The following is a 16,889-nucleotide window of genomic DNA, read 5'->3' as shown; positions in this document are numbered from 1 at the left end:
TCTCATGGGGCGGGGCCGAGATCTGAGCCGCTGGAGGACTGTGTGCAGGAGGGCGAGGCTAGCTGGGAAGTCGGCCCGTTTCCCCGCTACCCCGCTACCCCGCTACCCTGAAAGATTGGCTTCAGCCAGAGGCAGAACACCTGGCTTTCTTCCTCTCCCCTCCCCTCCCCTCCTCTCCCCTCCCCTCCCCTCCTCTCTCCTCCCCTCCCCTCCCCTCCCCTCCCGGAGGGAGAGGGATAGAGAGGTAGAAACATCGATCAGCTGCCTCCTGCCCAGCCCCCCCACCCCATGTGCCTTCAACCAACGTACACGCCCTTGACCGGAATCGAACCCGGGACCCTTCAGTCCGCAGGCCGAGGCGCTATCCACCGAGCCAAACCAGTTATGGCCCTGGCTTTCTTTCTTAATAAATTACAGGGACGGAGTTGGGGCGGGGGTCACAGGGTAGCGCTTAACTTAGGGCTCATTGTTCCTGGATCCTCACCCCTCTTCGTGCTTGGAATGTGTGCTCTGTGCACCATCCGCACAGTGGGAGCCGTCTTCTAGGAGGAGCCTTGAGGAGGCGATGTGTTGTTGCGCCCGCCGGCTGGCGGAGCCCACCTGGAGCTCCGTACGGACCTCAGATTCTGGTGGGCGGGTGCAGAGATGGACTTGTCTTGTGTCTGACCCGGACAAGCCTTGGAAGTTCTCTTCTTGCTCATTAAACCTGCCCCCTAACCACTCTGCTGTGCACCTGAAACGGATACAAAATATGGGAGTGTAAACGGTAATTGAAAAACAAAATCAGAAAACAAAACCCTGCTACCTGCTAATCTGGCGTGGGCTCCCTCTCCCTTCACCCTCTGTGCACCGGGCAGCAGTTTCAGAGTCCACCCGGGAACTCCCCAGGTTGTAAACCACACATTGGCAAGCCACCTAGGAGACGGGAGAAATGGGCCTCGGGAAAGAGGCATCTGCTGGGGGAACGCAGGTTGGACATGGACCTCCGCAAGGGGAAGGGTGGTCTATACAGTAGATCAGTGGTTCTCGACCTTGGTTGCACATTAGAATCACCTAGGAATCTTTTTAAAATCCTGATTTCTGGGCCTCTCCCTGAAGTATGGTAGCAATCATTTCAGGTAGAAACTATAGTTTAACTCTAACCCTGCTGTTTGGCTTCTGTACTTACTTGCTTTGTTTAACAATAGAAAAGTTATTTTGAGGGTGGGGTGGGAACTGGGTGGAAGAGAGCTATGGGGGGCGGGGGGGGAGAGGAACAACTGTAATAATCTGAACAATAAAGATTTAATTTAAAAAAAAATCCAAAAAAAAGAAAAGTTATTTTGATTTTCTGAATTATATGAATCACCCCATTCAATTGACTACCCTATTGCCCTAGCCGGTTTGGCTCAGTGGATAGAGCGTCGGCCTGCAGACTGAAAGGTCCCAGGTTCGAGTCCGGTCAAGGGCATGTACCTTGGTTGCGGGCACATCCCCAGTAGGGAGTGTGCAGGAGGCAGCTGATTGATGTTTCTCTCTCATCAATGTTTCTAACTCCCTATCCCTCTCCCTTCCTCTCTGTAAAAAATCAATAAAATAAATATTTAAAAAAGAATACCCTATTGATTGTAATGTGAAATCCCATTGGTAGTGGTCATACTGGTCTTAGAAAGCACATTTTCCTTTACCTGGGAAGGACAGCACAGTTATCCCAAGGTCAGAGGGCTCCAGTTAACGTGTCCCTGTTGACTCAGTTCCGGAGACCCAAAAACTGTAATCTAGATCACATGCTTCAGTCTGACCAGGTTCCTCATTCCAGACCCGAGGGCTCTAGATAATGTGTTTCTGCCGATTCAGTGACCCAGAGACCCAAAACTGTAATTTAGATAACATGCTGCTTCTGCTTCTGTAAACTGCTTTTTTGCAAACCAGGTTCCTCATTCCAAACCTTGAGATATAATCAATACCTTTGTGATCTTTGCCTATAGAAGTCTGGCTTTGCCACCATCTTATCACTATGAGCTTTGGGAAAGCAAAATGGCCCCTCATAGTCCCCGATTGCAATAAATGTGACTCTTTAATTCAACTTCTTGAGGCGTCCTTCTGTGATTCTCGGGGTACATTACAACAATCCTCTGGAAATTCTGTTTCTTTGTTACTAATGTTGTGGCCTCACCCCATAACAAAGAAACAATTTCTGGAGGGATGAGGCCCAGAAATCAGGATCTTAAAAAGATTCCCAGGTGATTCTAATGTGCAGCCAAGGTTGAGAACCACTGCGGTAGATGCTTGTGGGCCATCACCTGACGCTCCCAACGCCAGCAGGTCTAATGTGCTTGTTGGAGGAGCTGTGGGTCGTGCCATGCAGCAAAGGAGGGAGCCCAATGGCTGCTGCCATGGGCTGGCCTCCACTGTGGGCACCTTGGCCACCAATGCCCAACCGGAGGCTGGAGCTTGAATTAGGAAGTAGGAAGAAGAGCTGAGGTTAGAAAGGACATGCAGTGGTTCACAGCTCTGCTCGCGTCGGCTGGTAGACAGGTGGGAGTGTTATGGGTTAGCTCAGCGAGATAGACCACCGACTCAGAATTTAAATTTAAGCGCCTTTATTAAGCTGGCCAGCTGACCACAGCGCGTACCTTCCCCTCCGGAAGCCTCAGATGGTGTTTTGAGTGGAGACATGAAATGATTAGACTTTCTTTTTTAAAGTCTGGCTGCAATGGGGAAACGTTGCTGTTGGCAGGCAAGGGTGGGATCGGGGAAACCAGTTAGGAAGCGATTGCAAAATCCAGGAGAGATGATAGTACATGGACTAAGGTAATTTCCAAATATGTCTTAAAGAGTGAAGGTAGAGCTGTCAGTGTTTTCTGGATTGGTTGAGGGATGAGAGAGAGAGAGACAGGGAGAGAGAGAGAGAGAGGCTGGAGTCAAGGAGTATCTAAGGTTTTTGGACTGAGAAACGGAAGCATGGAATGGGCATATATGGAAGTAAGGGAGACTGGGAGGGCTGGAAATCAGAAATGGGGCTTTGCAACACATTCAGTTTATTAGGCACCAAGATGTTGAGCAGACAGTTGGAGATACATAAGCCTGGAGTTTTGGGGGACAATGGAGTTGGAGATAGGTGGAGTTTTTTGTTTAGGGGGATGATCAGCGTGTAAATGGTATTTGAAGTCATGGGACTGTTACTGAATCACCTCCCCAAAATTCAGGTTCATGTACCTTCAATATTTTTTAAAATATATATATTTTTATTGATTTCAGAAAGGAAGGAAGAGATAGAAACATCAATGATGAGAATCATTGATCGGTTGCCTCATGCATGTTCCCTACTGGGTATGGAGCCTGTAACCCGGGCATGTGCCCTTGACTGGAATCAAACCCAGGACCCTACAGTCCACAGGCCGACACTCTATCCACCGAGCCAAACCAACAAGGGCCACGTACCTCAATCTTTAAGGCATACTTGGAAATTACCTTAGTCCATGCACTAGTAGGCCAAAACATTGAGACTTCGGTGCTTGGAGACAGAGGAAGGTTTATTTGATTTGACAAAATTGAGAGGATTGGAGAACAAGATCTCTCAAATCCACCTCTCCCCAAAAGCAAAAAGTAGGGAGTTTTTATGTGGCTAGGGAGTAATGGAGGGGGAGTTTCAGGGAACTGGGAGAAGCCTGTGTTTCTTTAGTCACAGATAACTTTTTCCTGTATCAGACTCCTGGGTACCAGCAGCTGGTTATAGCTACCTTGAAGATATTCTTTCCTTCTGCAAAACAAACTCATAAATTATCTTCCTGCCTATGAAGTGATCTCCTCCTGCATGGCAAAGAGATACCACATCAGCAACTTATTACTACATTCCTGAGAACTAACGGGGTTGACCAAGAAAAATGGTTAACATTTGAACAAAGACCTAATTAAGAATTAAATTATTCAAGTCTAGCCACCAAAAATACTATGAGCATTGAAAGGGGCTCAGTTACAGGACTTCTTGGGATTATTAAGCGTATGGATATATGGGGGAGAGTGGTCCCCTTCAGTCTGCCTCATCATCCCGTTCCCTGTGACCTTGTGAGCACCTGCACATACACACACACTCACACACCCGGGCAAAGGGAACAGGCCCCACGCCTCAGAGCTGCGTGCCACCTTGGCCCTGACCCTTTCCTGTGGCCTCCCTGGATGCTGCCGGGACAGCAGACCCATTTGGGCCAGCAGGGCAGGGAGAGGGGTAGGGATGGGATGGCTGAGGCCCCTTCTGGAACCTTCTCCCAGGAGCAGAAGCAGCAGGCAGTCCAGAGGCGCAGAGCAGATCAATACCTGGAGGTAGGGGCAGGTCAGGATGCAGCGCCTCCTTCCCCCAAAGTCCCCTACAAAGCTCCCAGAACCCTGGTAGGTGGCAGGGTCCCCCCTATTCCCTCTTCCAGGCGCTGCAGCCAAGCCGCCTCCTGGTCTGTCGCCCACTCCCATCCCCTCCAGGGCACCCTGCCCCTTTCCTCTGCCTGCAACCTCCTCACCTAGTTTCTGTCTGTTCACCCTCCTCCAGCACCCAACCTGGAGGAAGTGGCTCCTGCCGCCCTAGCTTCTGCCGCTGGCTTCAGGAAGGAGGACAGACCACTGGGCAGAACAGCCAGGTCTGGAGCCTCAGCTAAACCTCCCGGTGAGAGGCAGGGCCTGGCTGGAGGGGCCGCTCCTGCTGAGTTTCATTGAGGGCAGGGGGCACGGGGAGGGTGAGTGGGGCTGTCTCCTTTTAATTCATTTGGCCTTGTTTCTCTACAATCTGGTTCCCGCATGGGAATACAAGTCCCAGACCTGCTATGACGTCCTCTATACCAGCACTTTCAGGCATGATCTCAATTAATTCTTACTATGACCCACGACATAGGAATCATACCCATTTTACAGATAAGAAAACAGACTCAGAGAAGGTAAAACATTTGCCTGAGGTCCCATGACTAGTGGGGGCCAAGATGCCTAACTCCTACCACTGCAGATGAGAGCCTCGGACTTGAGGCGCGACACTGGCCTGGGGTAACCCTCATTCTGGGAGGTTTCCAGGTCGGGGTAACCCGGGCTCACAACACGCCTGCGGCACCAGCCGGCGCAGTGCAGTTCCCCTCCACGCCCCAGAACCCCACCTCCCTGGGCTCGCAAAGGAGAGACAGGGAGACCGTGGGGACCAGGCCTTTATTTCGGGGCAGCTGGAGACGCGCACTCAGGGCGGCCTAGTTCTCCGGCTCCAGCCTCCGCCTGAGCACCTTCCCGACCCTCGGCGGGCCTGTCGCCGAACACTGCGCGGCGCATGGCAGCCACATAGCTGCAGCCGCTGGGGTCGGCGAGGCGCAGCCGCATCAGGGGCAGGATGCGCTCGCAGGCGAAGTAGCGCAGGGCTGGCTGCGGGGCGCGCAGCGCGGCGAGGAAGACCTGCGGGGTGCGGAGAGGAAGCTGGGGCTGGGGGCGAGGACTCGAGTGCCGCCCACTCCCGGAGCCCGGCCTGGCACCCACCTCTGTCACCTCCTCTGGGTCCTGCGCCGCTTCGCGGAAGACCTGCTCGAAGTGGCGCTGGTATTGGGAGAAAAGCTCTCGGGTTTGGGCATCTGCGCTGTCCAGCGCCGCGTCGAGGCCGTCCTGGACTTTCCCCTGGAAGGCGGTGCGCACCGGGCCGCACTCGATGAGGCTCACACTGCGACCCGAGAGCGGCGAGTCGGCTGGGAGCCCGTGAGAACAGAGCCCAACCTGGCCCCAGCCCCAGCCCCAGCCCCAGCCCCCAGTCCCCGCGCACCGCCAGGAGGGAGGCTAGGAGGGTCTGCGCACTGGCAGGCGATCGGCGCAGAAAGCTAACCAGAGCGCTTGCAAGCGGCTCACTGCCCGAATAGCGCTCCCACTTCCACCTGAGGGTCTGAGAGCGACTCTGGCGTCAGAATTCCAACCTGGCTGGGATGCATCAGAATTCGAACTTGGCTGGGTCATGTGCTGTGTGACCTTGGGGCAGTCAGCTAATCTCTCTGGGCCTAAGCTTCCCAGTAATAACAGACACCTCACCCACCAGATAGGTCACCCGCATGGGCCCAGTACAGTGCCTGGCACACACAGATATGGGCCGCAATAGGGAAGGGCAGGGAGAACGCCTGGGCGCAGCTCCACGAGAGGGGGTATGGGAGTTCCCAAAGTCAGGGTCAGAGGGTTCCATGGGTGGGCAGGGACTCACTGGATCCCGAAGGGGGGCAGCAGCACCGCCAGACTCTCGCATAAACCTTCGATGGCGAACTTGCTGGCACAGTAAACAGCATTGAAGGGCAGCCCTTTGAGGGGAGATGAGGCTGCTGAGACTCAGATGGGAGCGCGTCCCCGGAAAGCCCGCTGGGGCGCCTGGTGCCCGGCCCAGACCCCCTCCACTCACCCCACTCACCCATCAGGCCTCCCATGCTCCCAGTCACCAATATGCGTCCTGAGCGGCGGCGCTTCATGTCCGGCAGGAAGGCCTGAAGCATCTGCACCATCCCGACCAAGTTCACGTCCAGCACAGAGCCCACGGCCTCCGCCGAGTGCACCTCGATGGGCCCGTGCAGGCCCCGGCCCGCGTTGCACACTGTGGGGAGAGGTTCGACCCCTTGTGCCTCCCGCACTGCCCTCCATCCCGGCCGGTCCCGTGTTCCCTGAGCCTCAGGACACCTTGGTTTGGACACGGGACAGGGAAGGCTCCTGTATGTTTTGGGGAGGCTCACCCAGCACGTCCACGCGGCCCTCAGTCACACGTGCCCTGGCAGCAGCCACGGAATCTGCGTCCTGCACGTCCAGCTGTAACGTCTTCAGGGAGCCGGGCGGGCACCCTTGGGACCCGGCGGCCTCCCACAGCGGGCCCTGCGTGCTCAGGTCCCGTAAAGTGGCATACACTGGCGGTTGGGGAGAAGACGAGGACCGGACGTCCTGCTTAACTTACCGAGGTGCCCTGGGACCAGGGCTGCTCCCGTCCCAACCCCCGCAGATACCTTTGAAGCTCCGGGAAGGGTCTGCCGCCAGACGCAGGGCCAGGTGCAGGCCGATGCCCGAGGAGCAGCCGGTGATGAGCACCACTGTGCGGTCCATGGGGAGAGCGTGTGGGAGACGCTCTGGTCTCGGGACTAGATATCACCTACTTCGCCCCGCCCCTGCCCCCAGGGATCCTCACCCCTTGTTGTGTCTGCAGCACCACCTCAAGGCTGAACCTCCAGAGGTCCCTGGCCTGCTCTCCCCACTCTGCTCTAGGTCAAGGAGAGATGAAGCCCTGCTTGGAAGGACCTGCTTTAGTTGCTGGTCAGAGGGCGGGCGAAGCTTTGCAAGCAAAAGTGTGGGCTCCCCGTGGCACCGAGTGCCCTGCGCGGATCTTTCCCTGGGCATGCCTCTGCCCCACGGGGACAGTGATAGTTTCCAAAGTTTGCTGCTGAGGGTATGAGAGCCAGTGCTTTGGGCAGGCATTCTCAGTTCAAAGGTCAGGGGTTAGTATTAACAATGGGGAGACAAAAGCAAGGGGACAGGGGGAACGGGCCTCACACCGGTGTCCATGCTATAGCTCCGAGTCCTCCCAGGCACAGTAGCAGTGACATTCAGACAGACAGGCCCAGGTGATTCATCAGTTTATTAAGTTGTATTAAAACAGTACTTTGGTCCTGAATTTGGGGTGGTGGAGGAGGGCAGCTCACTTCCCCCCAAATCCCCTAACCTCGATCCGACCGGCAGGTCTTGAGTCCCTTCGCCCAGGCTTGGGGACCTCCAGTGACGCTTGCCCAGCTCCAGACCCCCGGAACCTGTCCAGGCTTGGAATTTGGGGAGAAGAGGCCCAGGAGTGGTTAATCTGTCACAAGGAGCCAGCCACCCACCGGGGGTAATATTTGAGGAAGAGCTTCTTGGCCAGGTCCACAGTGTCGCCTTGGGGGTGGCTGGGATACCTCCGTGTGTTGAGGGCAAAGGTCTGCCCCAGCTGGAGGGCATGCGTCTCAAACTGGTGCTGCTGGAAGGGGATGCCTCGGACCAGGCTGTCGACCAGCGTCCCCAGGAAGAGTCGCCAGCGGGGGGTGTAGTAGTCGGCCACCAGCCCTGCCAGCTGCTTGTTGGCGTAGTCTAGAATGTTGCCCTCTGGCCCCCAAAGGGTTAGCTGGTAGCGGCTGTTCTGTTCATAGAAACGGGCCTCGGCCTCACTGACCGCGGCTGCCCGGGCCTGCGCCAGCCAGCTGCCCAGCAGGAAGTGGCTATCGCTAGCCAGTATGTTGTCCAGGGAGGGCAGAAGCTCGTAGGCCAGGATGCCTGCCGCCCGCAGCAGGAGGACCAGCTCCTTGTTCAGGTAGGCGGTCCTCACCTCCTCATAGTACAAGCTGACCAGCTCCTGGACTGCCTGGCGAGTGAGGTCCACCAGGTCGTAGCGGAAGGATGGGCTGGTGGCCAGGGTGGGGGTGGCTGTCAGCAGCAGCCGCCAGGCCTCAAACACATCCGATCGGTTGTACCAGACAGTGGTTACCATCTGTAGGGATGGCCGCCTGACCAGCGGGCTGCGATTGTGGCCACTGCAGGCCTCGCCGGAGCAGTTGTAGACACTCCTGAGAAGCAGCCTCCACGCTGCCTCTGTGCCTTCGTGGGAGACCCCATACCGCCGGGCTGCAAAGCTGGTCACCCAGGCCCCCAGATCTGCCACTGGGCCCTTGCGCCAGCCCAGCTCAGCCATGAGGGCATAGACCACTTCGTTCTGGCCAATGCCTTCCGGGGCCATGCCCGTGCCTACCATGGTGGAGTTGGGGAAGAGGCGGGCGGCTGCGGGGCCTCGGTTCACGGCCTCCAGGGCCCCAAACAGGCCGTGGTTGCCCCCAAAGTTATGCAGCATGCACCAGATGAAGGGCTGGCCCTGGAAGGAGGCTGTGCGGACGTACACGGGCTGGCTCTCAGCAAACAGGTCCAGAACGAGGAGGCGGCCGCGGGGCACTGCCCTGAGCACGGCCTCCACCTGGGGTGGACCCCAGAACTGGGGCTGGTGCTGGAAGAGCCAGCCTTGGAGGAGCCATACGGCGTCAGGGTCCACTGTGGTGGGGGTGGGGGACAGAGAAGAGAGGTGATGAGAAGGGAGGGGGTCAGAGGACCATTCTCCCCCATTCCACAGAGAGGAAACAGGCCCAGAGAAGTTAGCCGACTCTACCACAGGATACTTCCTTCCCCGGACCCCCAGCCAACAGGGCTACTTCATCCCACACACCCTTTCCATCCCCTCCTTCCCCATGGGAATTACCCAGAGGCTGGTTCACACACACATTCATGGGCGCCAGCCCTGGTCTTTCTGACTCAGGAGGTGGGGGAGGGAAGGGAAGCGGGGAGAGGAAGGATCTGCAGACCTGACAGGCTCTGGGCTGAATCAGACTTGGAGCAGTGCTGCTCACGGAACCCTGAGCCCATCAGTTCCCTTCCTGCTGTCACAGAGGCCTCCCCACCACCATTCCTGACCTGGCTCCTCTCCCCCCTCCCCTGTAAGTGGCAGGAAGGAGTACTAGGTTCACATTTGTGCACCAGGAAGAGCACCTACCAGCTTTGGGCACATTCCCTAACCTCTGGCCATTGTTAAGTACCTCAGCATAGAGGTAGGAACCAAATAAAATACGGGGTGGGCAAAAGTAGGTGTACAGTTGTAACAAATACTACAATAAATAAATAATACAAGAACAAGCTGTGTTTCATGTACTCACATCTGTAGACCTACTTTTGCCCACCCCTGTCTTTTTAATACCCAGCACTTAAGGACACTTTCCTCTGGGCCAGGCATCATCTTATTTAGCGGGAGTCCCATTTTACAGATGAAGCCACTGAGGCCCTGGGAGGGAGGTAACTTATTGCAAGTCACACAGGCAGGAAGTGGAGTGCCGGAGTGTGCGCAGGCTGTCTGCCTCCAGAGCTCACCTCTCACCAGTGGGACTCCATGAGATGATGTGTGTGTACAAGTGCTTGGTAAAGTGTCAAGCGCTATGTGTCACAGTCAGGTGTTATGATGCCCAGTCCCTCCTCCCCTTCCCCGCCTCCCTGGCACCAAACCTGCGACCATGGCCTGGTAGACGGCGGCAGTGGCTGCGGCGAGGTAGGAGGGTTCTGAGGATGGGGGCTGCATCTCATTGAACGTGTCGGCCCCGTAGATGTGATCTGTGCCAAACTCCTTGGTCAGCTCCCGCAGGAAGAGGCTCCCCACGACAGGGAACAGGGGGTCTTCGGGAGCCAGAAGGAAGGAGCAGGAGTAGGAGCAGTTGAAGTGTCCCCAGCTGCCCATCTGGGTGACATTGACCTGGGGGAACACCCTAGTTGGGGGTGGGAACAGTCCAGACATTTAGTGGAGGCTGACACAGTCATTGCCAGTTTCGTTAACTTATCTGCAACTCCTGGACCTCATCCTGGTCTCTCACGCCTCCATGCCTTTGCACATACTGTGTCCCGTGCCTGGAGTCCTTTCCTCCTCTCTCCCTAATCATCCAGCTGGTTACTCCTTGACATCCTGTAAGTTTCACCCAGCTTGGAAAACTCCTGCTATCTCCCCTCCCACTGGTTGAAACAAACAACACTCACTTTTCAAGGTCTGGCCCAGTACTGCCTCTCTCTGAGTCCCTGCGGCTCCTCTTACCCAGGCAGAAGTGGCCTTGACGGAGAAGTGGGCCCTATCACTGCATTATAACCCCCTGCCAACCTATCTCCCACCAGGGACAGGAACTCCGTGCACTGTTGTCGCTGCCTCCCAAGGCCCAGCAGAGCCTGGCCTGGCAGTCCCAGACCCCCGACAAGCGTTCACTGAATGTGCGCATGAGGCTCCTGCCACCCGGCTAGAGAGACGAGGGGGCGGCCAGCGGGGCCAGCAGCGTGCGGGAAGTATGTGAGAGTGGTGGAAACCAGGGCTCACGGGGCTGAAGGAGGTGGTGACCAGTGCTGGGAGCCCAGCAAGGCTTCCTGAAGGAGGGGAGGTCTCAGCTGGCCTTGAAGGATTTTCCCAGCCCCAGGAGAGGATGGGTGCGTGGGTACCACAGAGGAGCGGGGAGGACAGAGACCAGTGCATCACTACTGCCACACACAAGAGCTGCCTTTGGCTAAGTCTCGGTGCCAAGCCATGTATATTCTGTAAATGAGGCAACTGAGGCACAGAGCAGTCACATAACCTGCCTGAAGTCACATGGCTAGTGGATAGCAGAGCCAGGAATCAAGCCAGGGCCTACAGCTCTTTAAATCATGTCTTTCAGGGGAAAATAAATTCCATCTCTGAGCTGAGTGGGAGGTGCAGGCAGGGGAGCCTCACCTGGTTATAGCCTTGGGGACATGCCCTGCGAATGCAGGCAGCACGGGAATCATGCCGAAGGAGCGCATCCGGTCCAGGATCCGATGCTGGGAAGAATGGGAGGGGGAGCTGGTGAGCATGGCCCGAGATGGGAGGCCCCCGCTCCCCCAGGGCACAGAGAGTCGCCGGGGTCTAATTAGGAGCCTTGAGACTGGTCAAATACCACCCTCCCTAGCCTGTGACTGCCCAGGACCAATCCTATCCTTCCCTTCCCCTTTATTTTACCTGCAGGTAAAGCTGCTTGAGGTGCCAGGCGTGGGGCAGGGGGCCACCCCAGGTGTGCAGGTTGCCCATGCGTTCCCAGGCCAGGAAGGCAGGGCCAGTGAAGTACTCATCGATCTCTGACTGGGTCAGGCCCAAGGCCAGGTACACCTGAGGAGGAAGGCAACCCCCGCACATCAGCACATTCATCGCCTTTCCCCGACTCACTGACATTGACTCATCTCCTCTCTGTGCTGTGCCCTACGGTTACTAAGACAAAATGCAACCTCCGCCTGCAAGGAGCCCGCAGTCCAGGAGGAACAGATGCGTGAACAGGTGAGTTTATAATGTCACCCTTGCAGCACAGGTGAGGTGAGGCACAAGGGGGCTCTCCCCAAACAAGGAAGGGGCCTTAGAAGGCTTCAGGGAGCAAGGCTGGCTAGAGATCAGCTCTGCGGGGAGCTCAAGCAGCCGCAGGTGCAGCCAGCCCTCAGGGCCCAGGGACGCAGCTCCCAGGCCTGCGAAGGCTGGAGGCAATGCTGAGCTCCTGAGTGTGTTAGTGGGAGGGCTTGCCCAGATCTGCATTTCCGAAAGGAGTCCTGCTCAGAGGCTCTCGAGGGGGTGCAGGGCGAGGGCGTGAGAGCCTGAATCAGGGCCATGGCTAAGGATGGAGAGAATAAGTGAGGTCAAAGCCTGCTGATGACAAAGACTCTAGCAGCAGGCTGACTGGACTTCTGAAGCGTGTACGGTGGGGCCCTGGGGCCCAGCTCTCAGTAAGCTCTCCTAGGGTTTGTCTCAGCCGTGGAAGCCCGTTTCTGGAGGGCTGGGGCCACTGTGCCCACCACAAACACTCTGGAGCCCTTATTCTCTGTGTGTGTGCCAGACACTGCTGATGTGGGTGGGGGACAGGGACACCTGCAGTGGCCCGTGTGGGGGGCACGTACCCGCTGCCAGATGGCCTCCTGGCCGCTCCAGGCCAGTGCCAAGTTGATGCCGTTCAGTGCCATCCAGTCAATCTCCTGTTCCCAGCGGGCCCAGTCCCACCACACGAAGGAGTAGCTGTGGGTGCACACGTTCTGGTAATAGCGGTACCTGTGGGCAGGGGCATGAGCTGGGGTGTCCTTCAGCGCAAACAGGATGTCCCTCTCCCTGACATCCATCGTCCTGGAAGAGCTCAGAAGGCCGCCTGACTCCAGATCTAGCCCAGAGGGAGGGGTTCCAAATGTGGTCTCTCTACTGCTTCACGTGGGGATCCCCCCGGGCAGAAGGCAGAGCTAAGAGGTAGGAATGCCAGGTGAGCCCAGCCGGTGGGGCTCGGTGGTTGAGCATCCACATATGAGCCAGGAGGTCGCAGTGTGATCCCCGGTCAGGGCACAGGCCCGGGCTGACCAATGATTCTTTCTCATCATTGATGTTTCTCTCTCCCTTCCTCTCTGAAATCAGTAAAAATATGTTAAAAACATTAAAAAAAAGAATGCAAGGTGATTCTTTCAAGAATGTACCTTTTACATCTAGGGCCATACATACCACCCTGAATGCTTCCGATCTGATTTGATCTCGGAAGAATGTACTTTTTACTCTAAGAACTCAGTTTTTTCCTCCTTGGGAACACTCTGACTATTGCGTCGTTGTGTTTCCGGTTCTCAGACCCTTGAATAAATCCTTATCATGTCTTTCCAGCCAAAGCCTAGACTTTTTTTGTTACTTGGACAAGGCAGAGCGGGGATCTGAAGCCAGAGATGCGCGACCCAAGGGCTAGCGCTTGCGACCAGCGCCGCGCCGGGTGGGGCGGGACTGCAGCCTGGCGAGCGCGGGCTGCGGGCAGGAGGCAGCTGCAGGGGGCCCGACGGGCGGGCCCGCCGGTACCTGTTGGGCGTGGCCTCGGTCAGCGCGTCGGGCACGGCGGGCAGCGGCTGCGGCAGGTGCAGCTGAGAGCCCGACCAGGCCACGTGGCAGCCGCAGAAGTCGCGCAGGTAGCGGTGCAGGCCGGCGGCGGCCGCCACGCCCGTGGAGCCGAGCACCCGCACTGGCGCCCCGCCGCCGCCGCTCAGGCGGTAGGTGTCCAGGCCGGACTCGGCCGCCAGGGCGCGCTGCACCGACACCGAGAAGGCGGCCGCCGGCCCGGGTCCCAGCAGTCGGGCCAGCAGCGCCCGCACGGCCTCCGCCTCTCGGGCCTCGTCCCCGGCCGAGGCCCCCGCCAGGAGCAGGAGCAGGAACGCCAGCGCCGCGGCCGCTGCCACCGCCTGCATGGTCCGCGGTCTCAACCCGGCCGCGGCCCCGGGAAACCTATTCGGGACTCGGGCCCAGGGGGCGGGGCGCCCCGGGCCCAATCCGCGGCGAGTCTTAGGTCACGTGGAAGCGAAAGCACAACACCGCGGGCAGCCCGGAGAGCGGCTTCCGGGTCCGGACACCGCCCGAGGGTGTCTGCTGACCGCTCGTGGTGCCGGCGCGCGTGACCCCGGTAACCTCGGGAGCCTGGAGCCGGTGTGACCCGCGATCCTTCACGGGCGTCTTCAGCTCCGACGCGCTTTCACACGCGAATCGCTTTCCTCCCGTTCATCCAAACACCCAGTAAATAAATATGCGGAGTTTGTTTAGTGCCGGCACGCCACCCCTCTCCGGGGAGACCTAGAACCCATGGACAGCACTTACGGGAAGACTTACATTATGGCTGTGATGGTGTGAAGAAATGTAAGGGCGCCAGCCTAAGGCTTCTTCCCAATGGAAGTGATGTTTAATCCGAGTTCACTGGGGTCGACTAGCAGAAGAGACAGGGCAGCACCCCAGGCAGAGACAGTGTGTCTGAAGATCCCGCAGGACAACGGAAGGGCTGGGCAGATTTGAGGATTAACAGAGCGTGCGCAAAGCTGGAGGGGCGGTGGGCCATGGCGCGTGGACTGGCGGCGGGGCAGGGCCCGGTGGACATGCCGAGGTCCCTTCTGGGGTCCTCAAGGAGTTATCTTCATTTTACATATTGGGGAACTGAGGGCCAGAGAAAGGAAATGACTCAGACAAGGCCAATCGCGGTAGGAGAGCAGGTCTGGGACTAGAACCGGAACTCCCGAGGCCAGCCTTCTTGCCGCTATTGCGCAAGTGCCTCTACTTTTCAGGCTGCCTCTCCGGCAGGGAGGGGTTGAGTGGGGGCTTTGTGGTGGGCCCTTCACAAAAACTGTTTCTAACAGGATTTTGAATCCGTTTGGAGACAGGTGTTGATTTTTCCAGAATGTCAGGCCTGAGGGAAGCCGTTTAGGGACAGGAAAGGGAGCAGAGGGACTGCGATCCAGAGACTCTGGAGTCTGGACTGAAAAAGAACAAGGGAGCCCCGTGGGCTTGCCGGCCCCCGGCCCCGACCCCGGCCCAGCCCCTGGCTCTGGGCAGCTCTCAGGAGGGGCAGCCCCTGCTCACGCAGTTCCTGGTATGGAAAGGTTCAGCCTTTCTCAGGGAGCACTCCCAAGACCCGCCCGGAGAGATGTGCTCAGGGGCTACAGCCTGCAACACCTCCGCCCAGGCCCTTCTCCACTCCTCCCCAGCGTCCCTCACTCGCACCCCACTTTCCCTCTGAACACCCCTTTCTCCAGGTGAGCCTTGTCAGGTTCTCCTCCTGCCTGGACCTGTTTGACTGGCATTTCTGGATCTCAGGGAACACGTGGGTGGGGGAGTTGGGGCTCTCTGTGGGGTCTGGGTTCACCCAGAGTGGTGGTGTGGGGCAGTAGGTTGGGGACACCATCCAGGGGTTGGTCGTACATTTAAAGCCTGAGTTCGTCGATGCTGGGGAGGAGCTTCAGGGATGACTCCAAGCATGTCACACTCTTTTCTCATCTTCCCCGTCAGGCTGGGAGCTCTTTGACAACAGGAGGGGGCTGATTGAAGAAATTAAAGTATGAACTGTTAAGCATTTACTGAAAAATGAGGAAGATGTGTTAATGATTTGGAACGTTCTGCAAATGGTCAAGCCAGTGGATATAGGACACTCGCATTTGTGTGGGTATTTTTTATTTATTTGTTGTTGTTAATCCTCACCTGAGGATATATTTTCCAATAATTTTTGTTTGTGTTTTTTTTAGAGACAGTGGAAGGGGGCGGGGGGGACACAGAGAAACATCGATGTGGATATGAGAGACAGATTGGTTGCCTCCCACACATCCCCGACTGGGGCCAAGGAACAAGCCTGAAACCGAGGTATATGCCCTTAATCAGAATTGAACCCGCAACCCTTCAGTTTGTGGGCCAATGCTCTAACCACTGAGCAACCTGCTAGGGTTGTGTGCATGTTTTTTTAAAGGCTATGAAAACAGTGGTTGCCTCCCATGGAGTACTAGGATGCTGGGGGTGGGAGGACTTTACTTTTTCAATTAATGTGTGTGAAACAAGTAGGCCTGGCTCTCCTCTCTCCATCTCATCATGTCCTCTTCTGTTCCTGGCCCCTCTGCCTATGTGCCCCAGAATAGTGCCCAGCCAATGCAGTTGCCTGTCACAGCCCAGCTAGGATCATGCTCACGTTGCCAGTGAGGAGGAATGAGTCCTTCCCGGTCTGGCCACCAGGGAGCAGCCAATGCCTAGGACATGCCTTGGGTAGGCCAGGGAGCTGGGAAGGCAGCCAGTCTCTTGGATCTGAGGGGAGCTCCAATGCCCCTTCTGTCCAGGGCTCCTGGGACAGAAAGAGGCACAGTCCACTCAGGTCCCCAATGAATCGGACAGAGAGTGGGTCCTGAAGGTGGTGATGGAATTGTCCCATCTTCATAGCACTGAGTAGGCCCAAAGCCACCCTTTCCATGCTGGTTCTAGGACCGCAAGATGAGGGGCATTCACTGGACAGAGCACAGACTCACTCAGCAGATGTCTGACGGGGTCCAGGGATTCCACGAGAAGGGGATCTCCTATTTTAATCCTGCCCCCAAATGCATCCAGCCGCCAGTCCTAGGCAATTAATTACCCATCTGCTTTCTGTCTCTATAGATTTGCCTACTTCACAGAAATGGAATCATATTATGTGGTCTTGTGTCCTGTTTCTTAGCATCATGTTTCTGAGGTCCATTCATAGTGTTGCAAGTAGCAGTACTTTATTCCTTTTTATTGTAGATTAATACCTATTATATGGATAGACTGCCTTTTGTTATCCAACAGATGGACATGTGGGTTGTTTCCATTGGGGGGCTACCATGAAAAATGCTACTATGAACACTGTGTACAAGTCTGCGTGCACATCTTTTCATTTTTCTTTTTTTTTAAATATATTTTTTATTGATTTTTTTACAGAGAGGAAGGGAGAGAGATAGAGAGTTAGAAACATCGATGAGAGAGAAACATCGATCAGCCGCCTCCTGCACATCCCACATTGGGGATGTGCCCGCAACCCAGGTACATGCCCTTGACCGGAATCGAACCTGGG

At 56.6% G+C, this 16,889-nt stretch overlaps 3 protein-coding genes across 4 annotated transcripts in view; all 3 read right to left on the bottom strand.

The window, feature by feature from the left end:
- Window positions 1–5,144: 5,144 nt before the first annotated feature.
- HSD17B1 (hydroxysteroid 17-beta dehydrogenase 1) lies at window positions 5,145–7,583 on the bottom strand. The gene is made up of 6 exons (XM_081109444.1): window positions 6,966–7,583; window positions 6,702–6,869; window positions 6,386–6,565; window positions 6,185–6,278; window positions 5,482–5,659; window positions 5,145–5,400 (listed from the first exon to the last, which is right to left on the bottom strand). Exons 1-6 carry the CDS (start codon window positions 7,060–7,062, stop codon window positions 5,164–5,166), a joined length of 954 nt encoding a protein of 317 aa, XP_080965570.1. The 5' UTR covers window positions 7,063–7,583; the 3' UTR covers window positions 5,145–5,163.
- NAGLU (N-acetyl-alpha-glucosaminidase) lies at window positions 7,574–14,474 on the bottom strand. 2 transcript variants are annotated; one of them, XM_081109433.1, is made up of 6 exons: window positions 14,165–14,474; window positions 12,445–12,592; window positions 11,525–11,671; window positions 11,261–11,346; window positions 10,021–10,264; window positions 7,574–9,021 (listed from the first exon to the last, which is right to left on the bottom strand). In XM_081109433.1, the coding sequence occupies exons 5-6, from the start codon at window positions 10,247–10,249 to the stop codon at window positions 7,811–7,813; spliced, it is 1,440 nt and encodes a 479-aa protein (XP_080965559.1). In that variant the 5' UTR covers window positions 10,250–10,264; window positions 11,261–11,346; window positions 11,525–11,671; window positions 12,445–12,592; window positions 14,165–14,474; the 3' UTR covers window positions 7,574–7,810. The 2 variants fall into 2 exon arrangements, with proteins under 2 accessions (XP_080965559.1, XP_080965558.1); XM_081109432.1 differs by lacking the exon at window positions 14,165–14,474 and adding an exon at window positions 13,367–13,756 and having other exon boundaries at window positions 7,577–9,021; window positions 10,021–10,277.
- Window positions 14,218–16,889, bottom strand: part of ATP6V0A1 (ATPase H+ transporting V0 subunit a1) — a 58,597-nt gene continuing 55,925 nt past the window's right edge. Inside the window, exon 25 of the mRNA XM_081109422.1 lies at window positions 14,218–15,360. The gene's annotated coding sequence lies outside the window, so the exon portion shown is untranslated. The remainder of the gene's footprint in view (window positions 15,361–16,889) is intronic.

Source organism: Myotis nattereri, assembly GCF_964212035.1.
Source record: "Myotis nattereri genome assembly, chromosome: 16".
In the NCBI taxonomy this organism is placed as follows: Eukaryota; Metazoa; Chordata; class Mammalia; order Chiroptera; family Vespertilionidae; genus Myotis; species Myotis nattereri.
Note: the sequence above shows the minus strand (reverse complement) of the source record. Positions and strands in the feature narration are given on the sequence as shown.

Coding starts and splice junctions, on each gene's coding strand:
- HSD17B1 (XM_081109444.1), bottom strand. CDS start 7,062: ATGGACCGCACAGTGGTGCTCATCACCGGCTGCTCCTCGGGCATCGGC. Junction 6,870..6,965: donor CCCTTCCCGGAGCTTCAAAG/GTATCTGCGGGG, acceptor CCCAACCGCCAG/TGTATGCCACTTTACGGGAC. Junction 6,566..6,701: donor GGGCCGCGTGGACGTGCTGG/GTGAGCCTCCCC, acceptor CTCTCCCCACAG/TGTGCAACGCGGGCCGGGGC.
- NAGLU (XM_081109432.1), bottom strand. CDS start 13,749: ATGCAGGCGGTGGCAGCGGCCGCGGCGCTGGCGTTCCTGCTCCTGCTC. Junction 10,278..11,260: donor GTCCCCAAGGCTATAACCAG/GTGAGGCTCCCC, acceptor ACCCCCAACTAG/GGTGTTCCCCCAGGTCAATG. Junction 9,022..10,020: donor CTACCAGGCCATGGTCGCAG/GTTTGGTGCCAG, acceptor CCCCCACCACAG/TGGACCCTGACGCCGTATGG.